At 35.8% G+C, this 22,124-nt stretch overlaps 2 protein-coding genes across 2 annotated transcripts in view; both read right to left on the reverse strand.

The window, feature by feature from the left end:
* LOC123676478 (neurotrimin-like) overlaps positions 1–17,167 on the reverse strand; it is a 121,198-nt gene extending 104,031 nt beyond the window's left edge. Inside the window, exon 1 of the mRNA XM_045612380.1 lies at positions 16,996–17,167. Within this exon, the coding sequence (XP_045468336.1) occupies positions 16,996–17,080 (85 nt within the window). The 5' untranslated portion in view covers positions 17,081–17,167. The remainder of the gene's footprint in view (positions 1–16,995) is intronic.
* Positions 17,168–18,199: 1,032 nt separating this feature from the next.
* On the reverse strand, positions 18,200–21,840 carry LOC123675060 (putative inorganic phosphate cotransporter). The gene is made up of 8 exons (XM_045610300.1): positions 21,701–21,840; positions 21,298–21,431; positions 20,931–21,246; positions 20,241–20,455; positions 19,714–19,860; positions 18,740–18,872; positions 18,438–18,682; positions 18,200–18,376 (listed from the first exon to the last, which is right to left on the reverse strand). The coding sequence occupies exons 1-8, from the start codon at positions 21,723–21,725 to the stop codon at positions 18,230–18,232; spliced, it is 1,362 nt and encodes a 453-aa protein (XP_045466256.1). The 5' UTR covers positions 21,726–21,840; the 3' UTR covers positions 18,200–18,229.
* Between the last annotated feature and the right edge of the window lie 284 nt (positions 21,841–22,124).

Raw genomic sequence — 22,124 nt, forward strand, 5'->3', positions numbered from 1 at the left:
TTTTATTGACCATCATTATCTTTTGCATTTCTGAACTGGAATTCACGGTGACACTAAATTAAAATTTGATATACTCAAAGGACGGAAAAATGTATTCCATAAACAAATTGCATCGTAAAAAATTAAATTATCAGAATTTTCGAATGGATGCATATCTTCTAAAACAACCAGTATTCCTTATATCTTCTAAGCACTCTTCGAAAAACCAAATTTCACCTAGGTTCTCATTGTACCTACATCTTGCATCAGGTAAATCGAGAAACAAACAGAAATATATCCCTCTTTTTCGAAAGTCCATTATGCTCTGCATCACGTCCTAAAATTCTGTCATTGTCGTTTTTCATCACTAATTTCGTTGACGTGCCTCTAGTCCAATAACCAGAGGGACCGTCAAACTCGGACAGCGTTGGCCGATGTAATATTTATGCAACTTTGTCTAGTTGAACGTGATAAAGACCCCAAAAACAGGTATCGATATATAATTGAGGGATTTGGCCTGAGGTTATTATTTGCTCTTTCCCCTTGTTCGCGAATCCCGCTATGGATATTTGATCTGCATTATTCGATTCTGCTATGAGGATAGATTTTGTCATTTCAGGGATTCGCTGATGGATCTGTTAATGAACTGGAGGTGGATGCCACAGGGTTTACTCCTAGTTTTTGTTTGAAACACGTGCCCGTTTGATAATTGAAGTTTTGGACTGTTTCTGCAAATAGAAGCAACAATTTTCTCGGCGTGTTTATTGGATGGATTCCATTCTATCCATTAGGAGAAACATTAGAGCAAACAGAGAATAGAGGTCGTTGGGATTGATCACGAACTGAAAATGCTGCATGAATTCTGAGTAATCTGAGCATTGATTTAAATAATTAAATACATAGAAAGCTGGTCGATTTGAAAATATAATGTCTTAGTGGAATTTAGTTTTAGTGTGTTGATATTTTATAGGACCGTAGGATGGCGCCAAACGCTAACAAGTCCACTGATAACGTTACCATTGAAGTTAAAGACCTGATAATCACTTGGCGAATACTCAATCCTCCGTTATGAATGATTTGATAGCATAACTTATGGTTTAACAAGTGGTATTAGTATGAAACACAATAATTTGGCTGAAAAATCACTTACAAAACAAAGTGTGGTTTCAGACCATTTTATTCTGTATTTTTTTTGTATCGAGTAGAATGGGTAAATTATTCTTTTTTTTTTGAGATCTTTGTTTTTTTGTAGGTGTTACACCTAAACTTTAGGTCCTGGTGTGAGGTCTCTGATGACCAGACTTCTATTTAAGGATTCTTCGATCATCCTCCTGAAGGCTCTTATAGCTTTTCAACAGATTTGATAATAAATTGAGCCAGATTTCCTCAATAACTTGGTGGAAGGCATTCAAAGAAGACCAAGAGATATATTAAATGTTGAGCACGCTCGAAAACGAACATTATATGTACTACATGACCACCATAAATGTAAGCAACAACCTTGGATCGAGAATATTTCATGGTAAAAATCAACTTTATTTCTAAGAAACAGGAAGTATTTTATGGATGGGTGGTACTTGCTACACAATAAATGAATTGTTTTCCAATAAAGGGTTTCATTTCGAATACCCCGCCATCTTGATAGCTTTAACTTTTGAAGCTGTCATCCTTTGACATTCGACAAGTAAATTCTAAGCCATTACTAAATTACATTGTTCCATTGTTGTTGAAAATTTTGAAATTCACTACAATAATGGTGAAACAAGTGAAATCTAGTTTTGTAGATTTTAGGGCTCGGAAACAAAAATTATTATGGATAAGTCTTTCCACCCTCAACGTTGAACTGTTTGATGCGGTTTTTTGGCTTGTTGAATGATTGGACTAACTCATTTATAAATAGGGCTCCTGAAATGGTTACGGTAAATGGATTGCTTCACTGAGCGAAGACTTAAAATATGGCCGAGAATGAATGATGATGATAGGGACGACGTCTTTCTCATGAAGATGTGGCTATGGCCACACAAGCAATGATACAATCGCAATTTTGCAAGGAGAGTTTCCTAGTCGTCTTTTTTCTCGAATAGGTGATCACAAAATCTTATGATATAACAACTTTAAAATTTATTCCTTGTGACCACGTGAAAGATGAGGTCTATGATATTGCTCCACAAGAATTCCAGACCTTTAAGATGGAATTCGTTTTTGAAGACACAGAGCAGCAAATGTTCGAACTGGTTATGAAAAAAATCATTTTCCATCGTTAATGGCATACCTTCCTTTTACAATGAAATGAACATACGTCGATTCCTCCTTGAATTGACTTCTTTTTTATATAAGAATGAAACCCCTCATTGGAAAACCCTTTACACATTCTCCAAGAGGAACTTGTGTTTCTTGAAGAGAAAACTCTTATTAAGTGCACATCCTGACGAGCAGTTATCCGAGACTAAGATATAAAGGACAAATAAAACGCGTTGGAAAATTCGCAGTTATTCCCAACAAATCTCACGAACGTCTCCTCCTTCATCCAAATCCATGACCACAAACTCGTCGGCCGAAAAACAAAGCGCATAAAACCTTCAGACGTGATCAAAAAGCCGATGACGCTCCCAAAAATGAGGATATTATCGGGACGTATTTGTTTTATGTTTTAATGCATAGGTTGATAGGATTCGTACGTGCGACTCTCCACTGAAAGACGTGAACATTCAGAAATTTGGTTTAGCGACGAGCAGGGGCGCTAATATTGACGGGGGCACGTACGTCCAACCGTCTGACGATCCGAAAGATGATTGGATCACTTTTATGTGTTCCCCAGAGAATGAGCAACATATTTATTTGAAGGAGAGCCGAGCAAACTTTCAGGGTGGTGATGGAATGGAGCCTTCCGAAGGCTATGCAATATTGTGCATTCTGCATCGGAATTGCTTTTGATTCTCCGTTATCCGGTTCGAATTGGGGCTTAAATTGAATGCTGGCCCTTCAGCTTTGGATAGCACATAGGAGAGCCGCATTTCGTAGGGAAATGGAAGTTTTGTTGGGGCCGATGTATTGCGGGCACGTCAATGGGTGCTTGTAACAAGAAATATCGAGTTTATTCTAATAACAGTTTAGGGTGAAAGACCAATAACTTCTGTATTTATTCACAATTCTAAGAGAACAAGGGGTAGTAAAGCAATAAAAAATTTGAAAGAACTACATAAGCGTACAACTTTGCTTTCACCGGTTTTTTCCGAAATTCGAGACTTTATTGTGAAAAACTAGTTATTCATTTCTGATTCAAAGTAGCGTCCATCGCTGGCAGCTACTTTCTTTCATCTTTCGAGTAGCGTACGAATCCCGCGTTGGAAAAACTGGTCATATTTTGAAGCTATCCACGTATAGATCCAATTTTTCAATCCTTCATAAGAGCGTAAGAGCTGGTCAGCCAGACCGTGTGCCATTGATCGCAATAATTGATAGTTTGATGGAGCAATGACTGGAGAATACGGCGGGTGGGGTAGGACTTCCCATTTCAACGCTTCCAAGTATGTCTTGACTATTTTCGCGACATTGGGTCGATCATAATCATACTGTAAAATCACTTTATCATATCTCAGATATATATACTGAATTCTATAGTTGGTTTTATCATTTATATCTCTGATGTTGTGGACAAAATGTTCTGATGAATTTACAATAATTGTCCCGATTTCTTCTGTTTTATAAACTTCCGTTCATGCAAGTACAATTTACAAATATTTCAGAATGAAGTTGTGAGCTGAGTTGGAATTGGATCAGAAGGAAAATAAATTCGGGTAGTTACAAGGCACGAAAATCAATTTCTGTTGTGTAAATCCTTCCTCAAATATTTTCTTCAAGCTCTGGATATTTTCTATCTTTCCATCAGGAGTTCAATCTAGTAAGTAATGATTGCGGGAGATATAGGTATTATTGGGGCAATTTTTAAAGTAGCGCACGTATATCGTTGTTTTTGAACGTCAGCACAATAATTGAACTGATTCAATAATAAAACTAGGACACGTGATTCATATTTGAATAAAATAAATAGATCCTTTTGAGTTGATCAATAACTTTCCCTGATAAGGAATGCAGCAATATCATTATAAAAGTATAAGTTATGTCTTCTGAAAGCAGTGGGAGAGTTGTTAAGACTTGGATGGTGCCTGCTTAGAAACACCACGTGCTGTAATCTTTAATTTTATTTCCTTCAGGCAAAGTCCTCCGCGAAAGCTATGAACGGTGTATTTGGCAGAATTTCATCCTTAACTAACGATTCTATCGGTCGTACGTCTCGCTATTGTCATTGAAATATTCAGAACGTACCAGAAATATAACCAGAAAAATTCATTCATACGGGTCTAATTTTTGTTATGTGAAAATTTGTATATTAATATTCATTTTTATAAACAATTGTTTGAATATTTGAGTGTTCGATCAACGTTTCTGTTGATATCATAACAAACCGAATTTATACGTTTGAAAACAACTACAACAATTTCATAACATTATATTAACGTACCTGTACCCATTATGCATGAGGTGATTCGATTTTCAAAGCTCCAATATTCAGTGACAGAGACGTTTCCCATTCCAAAATCTACCGCAATCTCAACCCCGACGATAATAAACCTATCGGCCCTTGATTGTTTCATATATCCCACCGCTGCCAAAAAAATAACGAGGGTCCCAAAAACAACCTCCAGAGGCAGTAAATATTCATAAAACCAGCACAGGAAAGGGCACGCGGCAGTTTATTTGTCCGAATATCATAAGATATTGGTCTGGCTCTTCGTTTCTCGTCTCTATCCTCATTCATAACCTCAACGTTCCCTTTACCGCTCCGTTACCTTCCCCTAATTGGACCATTTGGGGCTGTTTGGGGTTAACAAGATAACACTCAAGGTTTTCCTCCTGCAGGTAGATTTACGACAGGTGTCAATTTCCAGCTACTTAATGGACCGAATTTGAACGAGTTCTGTTTTTGGGGTCTGCTGGAATGGCTAGATGGCGTGAGGCCATCTCAACATAAAAAAAGAAGACGAAAACTTAATTATATGAAAATGAATGAATGGGTAAATGAATATATCATTTTGCTTCTATAAAGTATATAAATATACATGTCGATATTTGGTTTATTTTGTTGTTTGGTTTATTTTAATTATATAAATATACATGTCGATATTTGGTTTATTTTAATTATAATGAATTTTCATCAAGTGAAGAACTCATTCATTCAATAATTATCAGAATTAGATACTAGATTTCAGTTTCGATGTTATTTTAAACTTATTATTATGTGGCGACAAAAAGCAATTAGACATAATGTCAGTGTCTAGCCGGATTTGTCGTCACAATACCTAATATAAATCTACCTGCATCAGTGTAACAATGGCCTTTCGTTGTACTTGTGTTCACAACTTTCTCATTCAAATGTTCTCAGAAAGCTACAAAAAAGAATATCTTTTCCCTACCCCAATTAGTGTGCAGTTACCATGATACCATTGCGCAGGCATACAACTTAGAGAATAAGAAAAGGAAGAAGAAATTCACGATGTACAATATGATTTTATGTTTGTAACTCAGGTATAAAACTGAAAAAAAAGAGAATTCAGAGGAGTAAGTTATAAGTTGATGACCAGTTGAGTTAGAAGAGTGTTCAAGGATGTTTCCAAGAGCTGTACCACAAATTTTTAATTTGTTGAATATCTCATCATCCTGAGGCAACGGATTGAAATAATATGGCGTTGCCTTTTTTTGGGTATACGACTAGAATATATGGGAGGCTGTGAAATTGTCAAGTTATTCGTTCAAGCAAAAAATTCAACGCACTCTCATGTTATTCAATCCTCTATTCGTCTCCCCCTTTGTCGTGGAGAAAAAAACTGATACAATGATATACACCCTCTTTATACATTCAATCTCAACCTGTCAACCAATTTGAGCCCCATCCAGATAAAACCCCTACGTCTTCAACGTGCACTCAAAAAAATCACCAGAGTATTTATTAATTTTCTAGGAGACGATCACGTCAAAATCTGAACCCCCCTATGAATTCAAACAAACCAAACGCTTTCATTGATATTAAATTCTGGAGTGAGACGTGATATGATTTCCTGAAAAGCGAATCTATTCAACGTCAACATTTCATAGATAACATCGCGGAGAAACTCCAATATTTATCCTCTCACGGGTATCTCATCCAATATTTCAACTGTCATTGTAACTAGCTTCAAAAAGGGGTTTATTTGCAGGCTTCAAGCCGGGACGTTTGTCGCGGGAAAGCTCTTTCGCGTATTCCTTTCAACATGCGGATGTGTCCATAATGACTATCTGATGGGTTGTTCGATATCGAGTTATCTACTAGTGGTTTTATACTTGGGGTTGGCGGCTGATTGGGGTAAAACGAAATGCTGTGAGGGGTTTGGGTTTGGTTGGAATATGTTCGTTGAGCTTTTATGTGAATTATGGAACTGGCGGATTTCTTGGTGACGATCTATGTTTTCAGGTTTTTTAGTCTCCGACATTGTAGATTGAATTTTGGACGTAATTTCGTTGTAAGGTATTACCAATTTTAAATTTTTTCACAATCTGCTTGAAATATTCAGAATTTTATAATAAAGGGTGTTTTTTTTTAGAGCTATAGAACTTTAAATTGCAATAAAACAACGATGGATTATTCGATTGACATGAATTTTATTTATCCGCAAGATAATCTTGTGGCATTACATTAAAAATATGATTTTTGGCATATGACCGCCTCGGCTGGCTCGAATTTAGTCCAATCTGGACGTCCAATTTTCGATGACTTTTTCCAACATTTGTGACCGTATATCGGCAATAACACAGCGAATGTTGTCTTCCAAATGGTCAAGGGTTTGTGGCTTATCCGCATAGACCAATGACTTTATATAGCGCCACAGAAAGTAGTCTAGCGGTGTTAAATCACAAGATCTTGGAGGTCAATTCACAGGTCCAAAACGTGAAATTAGGCGGTCACCAAACGTGTCTTTCAATAAATCGATTGTGGCACGAGCTGTGTGACATGTTGCGCCGTCTTGTAGGAACCACAGCTCCTGGACATCATAGTTGTCCAATTCAGGAATGAAAAAGTCAGTAATCATGGCTCTATACCGATCACCATTGACCGTAACGTTCTGGCCATCATCGTTTTTGAAGTAGTACGGACTAATGATTCCACCAGCCCATAAAGCGCACCAAACAGTCAGTTTTTCTGGATGTAACGTTGTTTCGACATACACTTGAGGACTAGCTTCACTCCAAATGCGGCAGTTTTGTTTGTTGACGTAGCCATTCAACCAGAAGTGCGCTTCATCGCTAAACAAAATGAAATGGAAGTAGAGCACGATACGTATTCCACACAGAACCATTATTTTCAAAATAAAATTTCACTATTTGCAAACGTTGTTAAGGCGTGAGTCTATTCATGATGAATTGCCAAACCAAACTGAGAATAAATCACTTGACAGCTGTCAAATAGGTCGCCATCTTGAACAGAAATGCCAACTTAAAGTTGTATACCTCGAAAAAAAACACCTAATATAATAATAATAATAGAAATTTCAGAAATAAAAAAAACACTAGTTGGGATTGACTTCAACAAGAACTTTTCACCATTTATCATCCTAATCACGGTAGTGTTTTAGTTCTTTCAATCTCACTTGAACTACTCCATGAAAACGCTTGTTCAGATGTTCATTTGATCTCATAGAGCAACTGTCATAAACCATAGGCGCACGTTTTACTCAAGAATTGAAAATAATAATTACGCGATTGAATTGAATTGTCAATTCTCTCAGATAATTCAATTAAGAATTTTAGCTTTGATAGCTTTTGTTGTCACATCATCAATATTATCACTATGTTTTTTCAATATGTTAAAATTTGATTATCCTATAATTTATTGGTTAATCTCACCTAGTGCTTTCTGTATTTCACCAAAAATATATTTTTGTGTGGCATGGCGGTCCTTAGGATAAGAAATCATTTTCTTCAGAACTTGACGTATCATAATCGACATAGAAATCAACTCGAGGAATAGATATGCCACATAATTTTGCCAAAAATCATCGTCGAAATCATTAAAAACCTCATACATTTTGTGAATGACCTTTAAAATTTTTCGTCAGTGTTTAATTAAATTTTTCTTAACGGCTCTCAATAACTCCCTAAACTCGTTTTATTGATGAGAAGTGGAAGATGAGCCCAACTCTCATCAATAAGAGCTAGCAAATTGCCACGCGACAGCACGTGTAGTATTTCGGGCAATGAAAGTGACCAAATCGACACATACTTTTTCGACAGATGATCAACTAACATACTAGGGTTTATTCTGAAGGAATGGTGGGACAATAAATTACCTGCTCTCTTATGAATTTCTGTGAACATGGAAAACCCCTTTATATTTCAAATATTCTGGCATACCTTTATACAAATAAAGAGAATAATTAAAGAGTCGCCTACCTCCGTTGAGGAGACGGCACTTAAAGAAGAAGAATTAAAGAGTCGAAAAATGGACTAAAATCGAGTCAAAACTCGCAAGTTTTGTTAGAGGTAAACACTTCGAAACAGCAAGAATAATCAGAAGATCCATTTTCCAATCTGACAACAGAAGGTGCTCCCAAACAGTCTGTGTAGTCTGCCTATCAAATGACTGATTCATCATGATTAATCAACAGAAACGACTTCTCGAAGCTGCAAGGGAACATTCCTAATGACAATTTAATTATCCCTGACCAAAATCACTAGCGACAGATGTTCAATATTTAATCTGCTTCTAATGATTTCATTCTGTTTTTCCACCCGGACCCTTCTTCGAGGGGAACGTCAGAGTTGATAAGGTGGAAAAACTTTATTAGTTCACGCCACTCAGACGGTCTGCGATTTAGTCTGACAGAAAAAAACCCCATTTTCAGTTCGTTATATTTTTCTTGACCTTGCGATGAGGTCACAACGTTTCTCTCTTGTCAATTCAATCGAATTTGGAGGTTGACCAGACGAGGTGAATGAGAAGGTTTTTCGGAAAATAGATATTTATGTGACATGGAATGTGTTACTTGCTGTAACAATTGGAGATTGGTGCTGTTTTACACAATATGGTGTAACATGATCAAATCTTGAAAACCTTCATAGTACGTTTTTTCAGTGAATTTCCGAAAAGTTTCTGCAAATCTACATATCACTCTACAGATAGTCCGAAAGACACTGTAATTTTTTGAAAATGACCTTCAAAAAATGTCATTAAGTCCATTTATTGAAATGGCCTGCCCTGATTCTGTTTGGACGTAGCAGATTTTTCTTGAGACTTATTGTGTCTAAATTAAAGATGAGCGAAACCAAGGTAATTACCAAGATATCTGGAAGCATTCGTTTGGACAAAATGAAATAGAGAACACATGTGAAACCGAAACATACCTATTCTGATTTCTCTTAAGGAATTCGAAATGACTGCATTTTCGGCTGAAAAAGTCTCATCAATATTTGTCGCTCATAAATGATCTGATCAAATGTCTGCAAACTGTTTTCAAATCGGACTGAAATTATTACAGAAAATTGCAGATATCTGAGCATATCATATGAGCGATAAATATTGCTGCGAATTCTTCAGCTGAAAATATGCAGTAATTTCCTTTTATTACTTATCAAAACTGAGTTATTTCTGTGAATCTTCTTTACCTGATTCAAGTTCAGATAATCATTAAATAGGTACAGCAATTCGTGAACAAGAGTCAATATGTAATAAAATATCACCTAAAAAAAAGTATTTTCAAACGAAATAGCTATATTTCCCAGATTCCCATGAACTCATCACGGGAACAAATACCCAATTTTGGAGTTGAATTAATCTCCTATTTATTCATGATATTTTTTCAACCTGCCTCTCTCTTTCTCTATAGGTAAAGAATAATATACTCTGTGTTGAAAAAGAGATTTGCTGTTGACAGTTGTGTCATTACCCTACCCATATTCCACAGAATAGCAAATAGCAGCTTGTTTCGCCGAAAAGAGTGAATGTACGAAATGTCATTATTTTCCTTTTTAAAAATTGAATTCTGATGAACTCGTTTCCATTAACATTTATGAATTCCCAATGAACATGTGTGAGAATTACCACAGGAGAACCAACGATTCGAATTTTCATGTGTACATACCAATTACAAAAACCCTCATTCTGAGTAGCAAGTGGATGTATTTTGGAAGGTTTTCAAGGTGTTCTTGATTTAGTTATAGGTACTGGTGACAGTTTTATGGGAAGAAAAATTTATCTTCTAAAACGTATTTAGCTTTTATTCTAGTTTCCGAGAAGACTGAAGATTGCCGTGATATTCAGAATAAAACGGTTAATGGAATTTTTTTTTTTTATTGATACTCAATCTATAGGCTGGCCACGATAAAACAGTTCAGAAAAAATATTATGGTGAGTTTTTCTGGAAAACTCCGAGACAGTAATGTCTCAAAATTAAAAGAGAGCTCCGCTGATTGCAAATTCGCCGATGGATCTTGCGCGGTGATAGATGTTGAGTAACACATAATTATTAGGTTTTTAGTCCTTTTCATGAATGGAAACATATTGTCCAGGTTTTTTCTAGAGGAACTCATATTTACGGAAGTTATTTTGTGGACTGTCTTATAGGGCTCACTCTGTTCATAAGTAATCACTTATTCTCACACTGAGTATATTAGATTTGATTGAGTTCACTGAATTTCAATGAGTAACAGGTCTCCAGGATTATGGCTGATTTTTTATCGCTAGATTTCGCCAAAAATACAGAAGCGTTCAGGGAAACAATATCCCCCTCTAATACACTCCAATCCCGATATTTCCATTCCAATTTTCTTTTCATTTCGGTCACATACACGGCATCGGTTACCAGTCCTCACTCACCGAGCCCAAATGGAAAAGCAACGAACCTTAGGAGGGTAAAAAAAATTGATTCGTAGCAGCGGTTAACGTCATACCTAGTTGTGTTACCAGAGAAATCTAGTCGGCCACGATATTATGTTCCCAATGTTCAATTTTCCACCTGTTTTCCGAGTCAGACTATTCTCGTTCCGTTTTATAGACGGATTATTATTTGTTTTATTATGGAAAATTTGAGTATTGCGTGTTTCCGGATCACACGAAAGAAACGATTCCTGAATAAATCTAGGGGTGAGTCGTGGGGAAGGGCAAGAAAGTTTCACGTGAATGCGTACCTTTATAGGGACACGTGACGAGGGTATCCAATTCAAAGTTTCGAATGGATATTGCGATTGACAATGTGCAAGACAAAGGTTGCTTATCGGGTAGAAATCGGAAGTGGAGGGCGCCTCATAGGAGGAGGTTAATCGTTGGTTTTTCCTTGCGATATTGATCTTATAAAAGGAAGTTGTCATAACAGTTATCACGTAGAGAAGAGCCGTGAAGGCCAAGAACATGCTTATATTGAATACATCAACTTTTCATGTTTAATATTGTGCATTCCTTCAAGGAAGACATTCTCAGAAACAAGTTTCAAAATTTTACTTTTAGGCCAACATTACGGAATCTAAAGCTACTAGTGAGCAAAAACCATAACTTCCGGTTCACAATGGTTTAGGATGGTAAATGTGCGTCTATTTGACCATGATGTATACCTACGTCATTTATTCCATCTGTAAAGAACTTGAGAGAACCCTTCGATAACAAATCCACTTGAGTATTCACTCATTATTGCACAATGGCAGTAAGACATCTTCCAAAACATTTAATTGAAAAATTCTAGTACCGGCGCATTCACCATTTTGACACATACCGCTTATCTTATTTTTCCATGCGAGAATACTTGGGCGTTCAAGTTTGCTTCCATGTTTTTTTCCAAAATTCAACTTCATTGTGAAAAGCTGGTTATACATTTATAATTCAAAGTATTTTTCATCGCTGGCCACTACTTTCTCCCATCTTTCGAGCAGCGTACGAATCCCGCGTTGAAAAAACTGGTTATCTATCGAAGCGATTCACGAATCGATCAAATTTGTTACTTATTTATAAGACCGGAATTGCTGGTCAGTCAGACCGTGTGCCATTGATCGAAACAAGTTATTATCCGAGGGAGCAACGTCAGGAGAATACGGCGGGTGGGGTAGAACTTACCATTCCAACGTCTCACGTTGAATTGCAGCCTTTTGTCTTTAAATTCTTGACTAAAAAGTATTAATTTTGTTCGATAACGAACCCTTGTGATTGTTTCAGTCAGTTTGAAGAACTCATAATACACAACGCCGAGCTGGTCACACCAAATACTTAGCATGACCTTGGAACCGTGAATATTCGTTTTGGCAGTCGACGTGGAAGCATTGCCGGGATATCATCATGATTTTTTGCGCTTGGGATTATCGTGATGAACCGATTTTTAGTCTCCAGTCATAATGCGATACAGAAATCCCTTCCGCGTTTACCTTGCAAGCAGCTGTTCACAAGCAAACAAAGCCGTTCAACATCTCTCGGCTTTAACTCGTACGGCACCCAATATCGTTATTTCTGAATCATTCCCATGACTTTCAGGCGTTTTGAAATGGCTTATTGCCTCACTTCCAATGATCTTGCCAATATTTGTTGCGTTTGTCACGAGTCTTGATCAAGTATTGTCTCCAATTCTGCATCTTCGACGTCAAAATCGCCGTTCTTGAAGCGTTGAATCCACTCTCCACTTTTTTCACTAAAAGCGGCATAGGCATTTGGGAGAATTCGATGAGCCTCAGTTATAGATTTCTTCTTGTTGAAGCACAAAATTAAAACCTCCCGCAAATGACGAGAATTTGGCTCGTAAATTGGCATGTTCAATCGAGAAAAACTTTTTTGATGCAGACACAAATCGACTAATAATTCGATGCGTTATGTTCACAAATACATAGGCTTATTGTATGACATCTACGACTCCCACTTACCGCTACAACCGTCAATTGCAAAATGGCGAACAAAGTTGTATACCAGATACACTAAAATGAACGAAAAATGAAGTTACTTCTCAAAAACCCAAATATATATTATGTGAAAACAATTGACATCGTTCAACTAAAAATTGTCATCACAAACGGTCCAAACAAACTAAAATTTCTCTCACCAACGCGTCCAGTTATATTTGCGATAAACATTCACACCTTTCTGTTACATACCGAATTTCCTCTAACGCAATAAACGCATAAAGCCCTATTTATTTAAGCGCCATAAATCTCTCTAATACATATGTTATAAATATTGACTGTATTTCTGCCTGCCTGATTCTATTCGTTTAATATCATAATATCCATGAATGGGAGGCGGGAAAACAGCGAGCCAACTTGATCGAGATTTATAGACCGCATTACTAAATGCATTTGTGGGTGATGTTGAAGCCATGCATCGTGAATGAATTCTTTCTAAGGAGGTTAATCCATTAAGAAGAGTGGGAAGTGGATTGTTGTTATTGTCAATGGAGAAGATTCTTTTTTTTTTCGAAGGATGCATTATTGCTGATTACTTAGTCGAACGGTAGAACTCATCTTGATTTACATTATGGATTTTTTTTTGTTGAAAATACATTTTTTTGGTTTTTAATTTAATCAAGTTGCTAGGAATTGATTGCTGTGACCCAGGTCTCTTACCATAATGTCTCTTCTTGTCAAATTCCTATTTGATGATGATGAATAGGTAGACCTGAATTATTATACAGGGTTTCCAATAAGAAGTTTTATTTCGAATAGCCTGATGTCTTGGCAGCTTCCACTATTGAAGCTGTAATCTTTTGAAATTTGACTAGTAAATACTGAGTCATTACAAAAGATGGAACCATTGTTATTTCTCAAAGAGGTGAAATATACTCGTTATTATATAATATAAAAATGAAACCTCTGAGTTTAGCAATTTTTTTTCTATTGCTTCCGAATCTAACTTAGATAGAAGAAGCTTTGTTTTCACTTTTGGTATCTACATTATCGTTGGTCTTTGAAATGAATATTTCCGATCGCCAAATGCATTTCAAACCATTCTGAATGACTTTGGCTTCATGTCTGTCTGTGTGTCCGCAAATATTTGTAACTATTGCAACTTCTACATCTTTGGTTTCACTCAAAATTCAGTATACTCTACGCCTTGATCATGATCATATATGAAATAACCGCAATCTTAATATTAATTGTTCTATATACTTGTCCGATTTTAATGAAAAATTACTGATATCGTGCTGTGGATGGCTGTATTTTCAAGAGAGAAGGGTACTTTTTTGAATATCTTTTGTTATCAGGAATTGTTGTTAAGCATTTATTTTTTAGTATTTGAGCACTGAAATATGAATTAGATGTTAGATGGAAACGTTTCCATATGAGAACATTCCATCGAAGTGTCAAATTAGAGATTATTCCTTTTTGAGTGGCAATTTCAGGCAGAAGAAGGATAGATGTATAAATGGATGGATTTATCTGTCAACAAACGTATATACCTTCGCTTTAATCTTCAGAAAACCCTACCATTGACACAACTGTGAATAAAAAAGAATGACATATAAACCCTCGCTCATATCCTTTTGTTAAACACAAACTTTACAGCGACATAAAAATTTGAAGAGAACAAGAACCCGAAATTAAATTCCCGCCTTTGAATATCGAATTGCCTTTGCTGAAGTGGATGACACTTTTTCATTCTGTCCCTTTTTTCAATAACATTCAATTAAAGTACAAAATATATTCTCTTGTTCATTGGTTTTTCTTCATTACTAAAATATGCTTCAGCTTTGAACAGCTGAAAATTAGAGAATCGCTATGTTTTTTGAGTTTGTTTGGATTTTTGTGAATATTACTGCAAAAAAAATAGAGGCTCCCTCAGGCCAACGAGGCAAGAGCAAATATTCGCACTGCCTCAGAGTAGATCCTACTAATAAATACATTATGGATTGAAAATGTGATAATCGATAATAAATTAGTATGATCTAGTCAGATGCGGTGCGAATATTCACATTAGCCGCGTTGGTTTGTGGAAGCCTTAAATTTTGTGGTATTCGCGAAGAATGGAAATTGAAACAATAACATTATAATTGTAATATTGTCCTATGATTCAAGTTTGAATTGAAATACTAATTGAATTCGAAGAAGAATTTCAATTAAAAGTTTATCCAGTCTTATGGCAAATAAATCCCAGATTCGAATTCTGATTGGTATTAAGGTATACGCTTGTCACAATATTACCATTTTGGTGATGACCGTACTTCCTCGATCAAAAATTGCATTTTATGAAACACCATCATTTTCATTAGAAAAACATATACGACAAATGAGTATCCGCAAATTCGTTGACGTCCATTTATCAATTCGGAAGAAGCTTAATTCAGAGGCAGAATAATAAATTAGATATTAATAATACATAACTAATACAATGAGTATTTTCGATTAGTGTAGTCAATTCCTGGAAACTTGTTTGAATATTGCATTGAAAATTAGATTATTAGTTTTGTTTACTTTGTTGGGGTACAATAAATTAGGGGGAAGTTCACTTTGATATTGTAAGGAATGAAGAATTCAACTATGTATTGAAATTATTGGCCTACTTACATTTTTTCATCGATAAAAATACTGTGAAATTCACATATTCACCTTACTCCTGTGATACCGATTTTTTCTCTTTTTTTAACTCAACACATCAATTTTGGCGACATTCTGTTACAAAAAAAATGTAAACTCTAATTATCTACAACTATATCTACTCATGTCGATTCATGTGAAGTCATTCAAATATTGTTTTGATTATTGAAAATTATTATTTTTGAAAAGTAGTATATTTTAACAGGTCTACTTTGAAGCTAAAATGACGAATTTGAAATAAATAATACATAACTTAAACCATGAATCGCAATTTGTGTTAAACATTATATAAATCTTATTGAGCCAGTATACTACCCAGATATGGCACTAGCCAAAACGTTTCGGGTTGAAAAAACATTGAAAAAAAAGTAATTTTACAATTACTGAAGTTGATTCCTTAAAACGTGTTCGAATACTGTTTTGATGATTAGATTATTAGGTTGACATAGGTATATCATCCCGAGAGAAGTCTTGTTTGTAAGGAAACAATAAATTAGAAAGAATTCCGATAGACACCGAAGGCGGTAAAAATATCGTGGATAAAAATACTGCAAAAACTCGCGTTATTCTTTGAAAACGAAAACAATTCATGCGCTGTTGATACAAACTAATTCAATCGACTAACAATAATGAAAAATAGAACTTCGGTTGAAAGCTACTAACAGGTAAGATTCTTCCTCCTTCGAACAGCTTCAAAATGTACTCACCCTGTATAAGAAAATAATAACACCCACAATCCCAGAGAAAACGAAGAAACAATAAATTTGTTCCAAAACAACTATTGCAAAATGGCCTTCTATATTGTTTTGATGATTACAAATCGATTACAATTTGAAAACGATAAATAAAAAGAATTTCGAAAGACATCGAAGACGATAAAAATAATGTCGATAACAATACTGCGAATAATCGCGATCTTCGTTAAAATCAACAAAAATTCATGCGCTGTTGATACAAATTAATTCAATCGACTTATAACAATAAGAATTTGAAGTCCGGCTCATGTAAGATCTTTCCTCCTTCGAACAGTTTCGAACTAGACTCACCCTGTATAACAAATTAATAACATCCACAATCACAAAAAAGACAAAGAAACAAAAAAAATTCGTCAAAACAACTATCGTTAAATCCCCCCCTACAAACTTCAAAACCACGTTCAATTGGCGGGAAAAACAAACCTAACCATCCGAATCGCCGATAAAACAAAAACGCATTGATCATCCAGTCGGCGACCCCGTACAAATCGGATATTACCAGTTTTTCCGTATAATTCAATGACTTCCAGTCTTTTAAATCACGAAAACGCTCCACGGCGTAACAAATTGCCTCATCACGTGACGTCCAAGAAGCGAGAGAGTCAATCCGGGGGGTACCCAGAAAAAAAAATCTTTTCCCATAAATCCCTTCAGTGGGCCCTTATCCTACCTAAGAAATCAGCCGAAGAGACCAGCAGCCCAGCCATCGTGAGCACCACCCCGAACATACCGTCGCGCTGATAATATCTGGGCATCCCGATTTAATTTTCGATTATCAACCGTCAAGTGCCGCATATCAACTGGCGGAGTTGTGTTTTTGCCGCGCGGTGGTAGCCTCTCCTGCCTTTCGGCTGATACGCCGCCAAACGTTGGAGACGGTGGCACAGGAGGGGGCGCAAGCGCCAGGTTTTGATTGGGAAAAAGCCGGATTTTCGACTTGATGTGAATTCTCGACGTTTGTCCGTCAAAAGGCGGCATCAACGACGTTTTCGTTGGAGGTGTCTCTGCTCTGGGAGCGTTGGGCTTGAAAAGGCGCATTTCGAGTTCCTTTGATTAATTTATGTGTGTTGGGAGTAATGTCGCTTGTTGTTTATTTATGATTTGAATTTGTATGTACGTTGTTGAGTGTGCATTTTATTATAGGCCTACAAGGTGTAGGTTTTTGCGAAGTTTTAACTGGGAGTCTCATTTGATGACTCTTCGGTTAGGTTAAGTTGGGTTAGTTTGTTGATTATGACTCTTCGTTTAGGTTATGTTAGGTTAGTTTGTCAACTATGACTCTTCGGTTAGGTTAGGTAAGAGTATGGTATAGGTACTATGAATTTTTGAAGAAAACATTTTCTGGTGCGATCGAAATTCGGCTTATCAGAGATCGTCAATTCTGGCTCCGCTCCCCGATTCTTCATAGAGCTCACGGTTTTGAGGAAATTTGAACTCGAAATTCGGAAAAAATTTGAATTTCCCTCCAAAAATCATTACATCTCCTGAATTATTCATCACAGACCCCTCAAATAAGAATGTTTTTCAAACATCAAGTTCCTATGTCAAACATACTCAGGTTTCAAGGGCGTAGCTTACGTCTAGGAGAAGTTGCAGCCTCGGGAACATTTTCAATTTTTTCCAGAAAATTTCAGATTTTTACCTCTAATTTCTGAAATAATGTACTGATCGCCCAATTGCCAGCATTTTCGTGATCTACTTACCTGAAGCATATCAATAAAATGATACATTATTCCCATGAATACTTTTTTTTTCATCTATATTGATGAAAAAAAAATGCTGATAATTCTGTAATCTCTTAATTTTTTATATCACACAACATATTATTATTTCTACATCAGTAAGTTGTCTCTGAACTCCTGAATGAAGTTCATCCAACAAGTTTCGTGATAGAACACTGGGAGTCATGAATTCCTCAAAGATTTCCTCTCCTCATTAAAATCATCCCACTCTTGCTTTTCTCCAGATCCGAAAAAGACAAAAACCAAATTGGCTACAATCATAATTAGCGCCGAGATGAAAAAAATCAACCCCCATTCTCTTGGATCTGACTGTTGAAAAAAAAAAGATGATTTGATGTTGGAAGAAAATCTATAGGTTAGTCATTATTACCTGGTTCCTTACGTAGATGGTCATAAGGACTGGATTTCCTAAATTCATTACGCTGGCTACCACTCCGCCTAGTCCAAAGAGAATACCACAGAAGTTTGGACTGATGTCATTATAGTTTAATAAGTATCCACAGAAGGAGGTTGAATTGAAGGCAAAAACACCCAGTATAGAATACAATACAGTTTTGCTTTCTGTACCATCGAAGAAAGCCATGCGAATAAGTATAATAGAACAACCCAAGGAAGCTGCAAAAATAATAGGTCAAATGAATTTTTGTAAAATGATCGCAAATAAGTTCTTACCAACCGTATTACAGATTTTCCTCATGATACCTGTTTCGACTTGTTTCACGTTGATGAAATATTCAACCACTATTCCGACAAAAAAACTCAGTAGGCCGATTAAAAGAAATGCCAAGCTCATGATGTTTCCCACCTGCAATGAAAACGCACACACCACAACAATCAATATAAATAATAATGATATTGTTCATTGAAAATAATGAGAGTGAAAACAGCCAACAACACCTGCTAAATTCCCAATCGTAATTCATGTTTCGGAAATATATTGATGTTTTATATTTTCTATTGGTTTAAACAATTCCCAGTTTAGGAGGAGTTTGTTTTTGGTAGTTGGCACACCTGCTTACTGATAAAATTCAATAGTATCCTAGCTGGGGGGATATTATTAATTTAAACGATAAATTTGATATTATTTTTCATTTCATTTCAAATTTCTTGTTTTGAATATTGAATTGACTCGGTCTTTACTTGATGGAACTTCATTTTAATCGAAATTGAATGGCAGTTATTCTATTTCCACTTTATAATCATTTAAATCAAATTGTTCCGCAACATATTCATGCATTATTCAAAATGTGAAATCTGGTGAAGCAACTGTGTAGTGAATAATAGAATATTTCGAATCAGTGAAGAAATTTTTAAAGAACCTTTCAAGTTATTCGAATGAATCATGTTTGGTCATCATCAACAGAAAAAATATCGGACTTTGCATATAATAATTGGAAATCAACAAAATTTTCAATAAAGTATCACAACATATAAAAAAAGTAAAAAAAGTTTAAGATAAAACTATGACAGAACAAAGCAAAGAATGAAAATGAAAAAAACAATAGACCATTGTATCCTATCACACATTTTATAATCCCGAAAGGTTTTTGAATGCATTAACACTGGGTTTTCGGTTTAATTCTATTTTGTCCTTGTGAAGGTCGTGCACACCAACTGAAATTGCATACTGACTCAACTTTACTCACTTCTTCGATTTTATAATCAAAAACTTCACTAAGGTAAGTGGGAAATTCTGCTGCACTCAACCATGTTATTATGATTGCCCCTCCATTTGCAATCCACAGCGCCCATACTGGCCTTGAATTCAAAATTTCCCTCCATGGGGTAGGGATCTAAAGATCAAACGTATGAAGATATGATGTTCATACTTACACAATCATGTAGAGACTACAAAGTAATAACTACAATCATAACTAACTATACTCGTATAGGAAAACTACATACTATAAGACTACATGACTTACTAATCAAAAAAATATCTGAAAGTTCCAAACGATACTTCATTGTTTTCTCCTATCTCAAGAAATATTAGAAAACAAAATGAGGAAAGCATTGACAGAAGCTTTCAAGCGCTCGTTTATTCATGCGCCAATTCCACCGTCGGAGACCACATAAGCCTATGAACATAGAACTGTGATTTTCAATGGTGCAATTGTGCATTAATGAACGAGCGCTCAAAAGCTCCTGTCAGAAAATGTTAATGAATATCTACCTGTTCGTGTAGGTTTTTATCCTCCAAAATGAACTCCAATTCCTTATCCGATATGGTTCTATGCGATTGGGGGTAATTTCCTCCAAACATCGACATAAAGCAACCCCAAGAGAACTGCATCACCGCAGTTATGTAGAATGACAGAGGCCATCCAAACCAGGAAGTGGCACAATAAGTTGCAATATTTATGCCAAGAATGCAACCTAAACCGTAACCTGAAAACGCAATAAAATACACATGAGGATCAATGGGTCACACGGATAAAATTGGAAAAAGGTTCTCTTTGAATTTTTCAAGAGGTAACGTCCTTCAATGTTATTAATTGATTCTGTCCTATTGGATTTGGGTCAGGCCCTTCCTTGACACTCATGGAAAATGCAGAACTGCAACAAGATGGACGCAACGTTGTGTTAGGAAGCCTTTAGAATTCAACATATTTTATATCCATCATAAAATGCAGAATGATATTTTATGATATAATCAAAAATCGAAGAAACTCGCTCACTCGGCCTTTGAGTGCTCGCTACTCATGCGGTGATGAGTGATTTGAGCTATCTGCATGTAAGTTGATTGTTATGTTTATATTTTATCGTATTCTCAGATTTACATTTTTCAAACTAAATGAACATACTCTAATTCAAAGATATTTAGTTGTAAATTCGAAGTTTTTTCTGAAAAACTTTATCTTACCAGCATAAACTGCATTTCCCAGAGTGTTCTTCTCTTTACAAGGTACCCACAAACTGATAAAAACAGGCAGCATGCTGTGACTCAATCCTTGTGCACATCCAGCGACTACTACGGCAAAAATAAGTCCTATGGATCCAAATTGAACCACTAGATAGGGAAGGGAAAAACATATGATCGCTGTGATGAACATTGAAGGTACCATGAACCATTTAACCCCATATTTCCTTGCATAATACCCTCCAAACAGTTGGGTGGCGACAAAACCCCAGAAGAAAGATGACAATATGATACTCTGGTCATTCCAGTCTGTAAAGGTCTGTTATATCACAAAGAACTCTTGACTCTGGCGGAATTATGAGTAACTTACTGGAATGTTTGGGTTTGGACTAGTGAATGGAGTTGTCATTGCAACGAGGCTCATTGGGAAGCCATTGACCATTGACGTGAAGAGTACGTTCCAGAAGAACATCAGTATCACTTGAACGTGACGAACTCCAAAACCTTCATATGAAGAATAGAAAATAATATCACATAGTAATATCCACTTATCTTTACAAGTTTTGCCATCATTTTGGAATCAGGAGGTTAGATTTTTACTGATAATTGAGATTGGGAATAATTTTATGACTTTTGTTTATATCAGTTCTTTTGAATAATTGAAAATTAAAAATATTAATATTTGCAGTATTTGTTGAAAGCAAATTATCTGACAGAACAGATTTTATTAAATAATTCAAATGATTAATGCATTAGGATCTGATGTTTCTCACCTGAAACCTCTGGTCTATCCATCATAATCCTTCAAATTATATGTTCTAGCAAATATTCAAAGCTACTTCATTTCGTAAAATATGATAGAAATTTTCTTTCACTAATAAACATACATGTTACTTCTAAAAATTCATTGAAGTCCCACCTAAAGACAAATCACATATGACGAATAGGAAGAATTGTAAGGAACCGCAATAGATAAATTACTGATAACTACAATTCATTCACCGTGTATGAATATCTACATGAAAATTTACATTTGATGAAGCTAGTTGATAGTTTGAACTATCAGGAGAGGAAGTTACCTTTAAATGGATAACATATATTTTGGGTAACCAAATGCTGATATGTTTGAGTCACATATTGAACGGAGTTGTAGAACACTTCTCATAATAAGTTCCGGGCCTAACCTCTTTTGACTTC

This window comes from Harmonia axyridis, chromosome 3 (assembly GCF_914767665.1).
Source record: "Harmonia axyridis chromosome 3, icHarAxyr1.1, whole genome shotgun sequence".
Classification (NCBI taxonomy): Eukaryota; Metazoa; Arthropoda; class Insecta; order Coleoptera; family Coccinellidae; genus Harmonia; species Harmonia axyridis.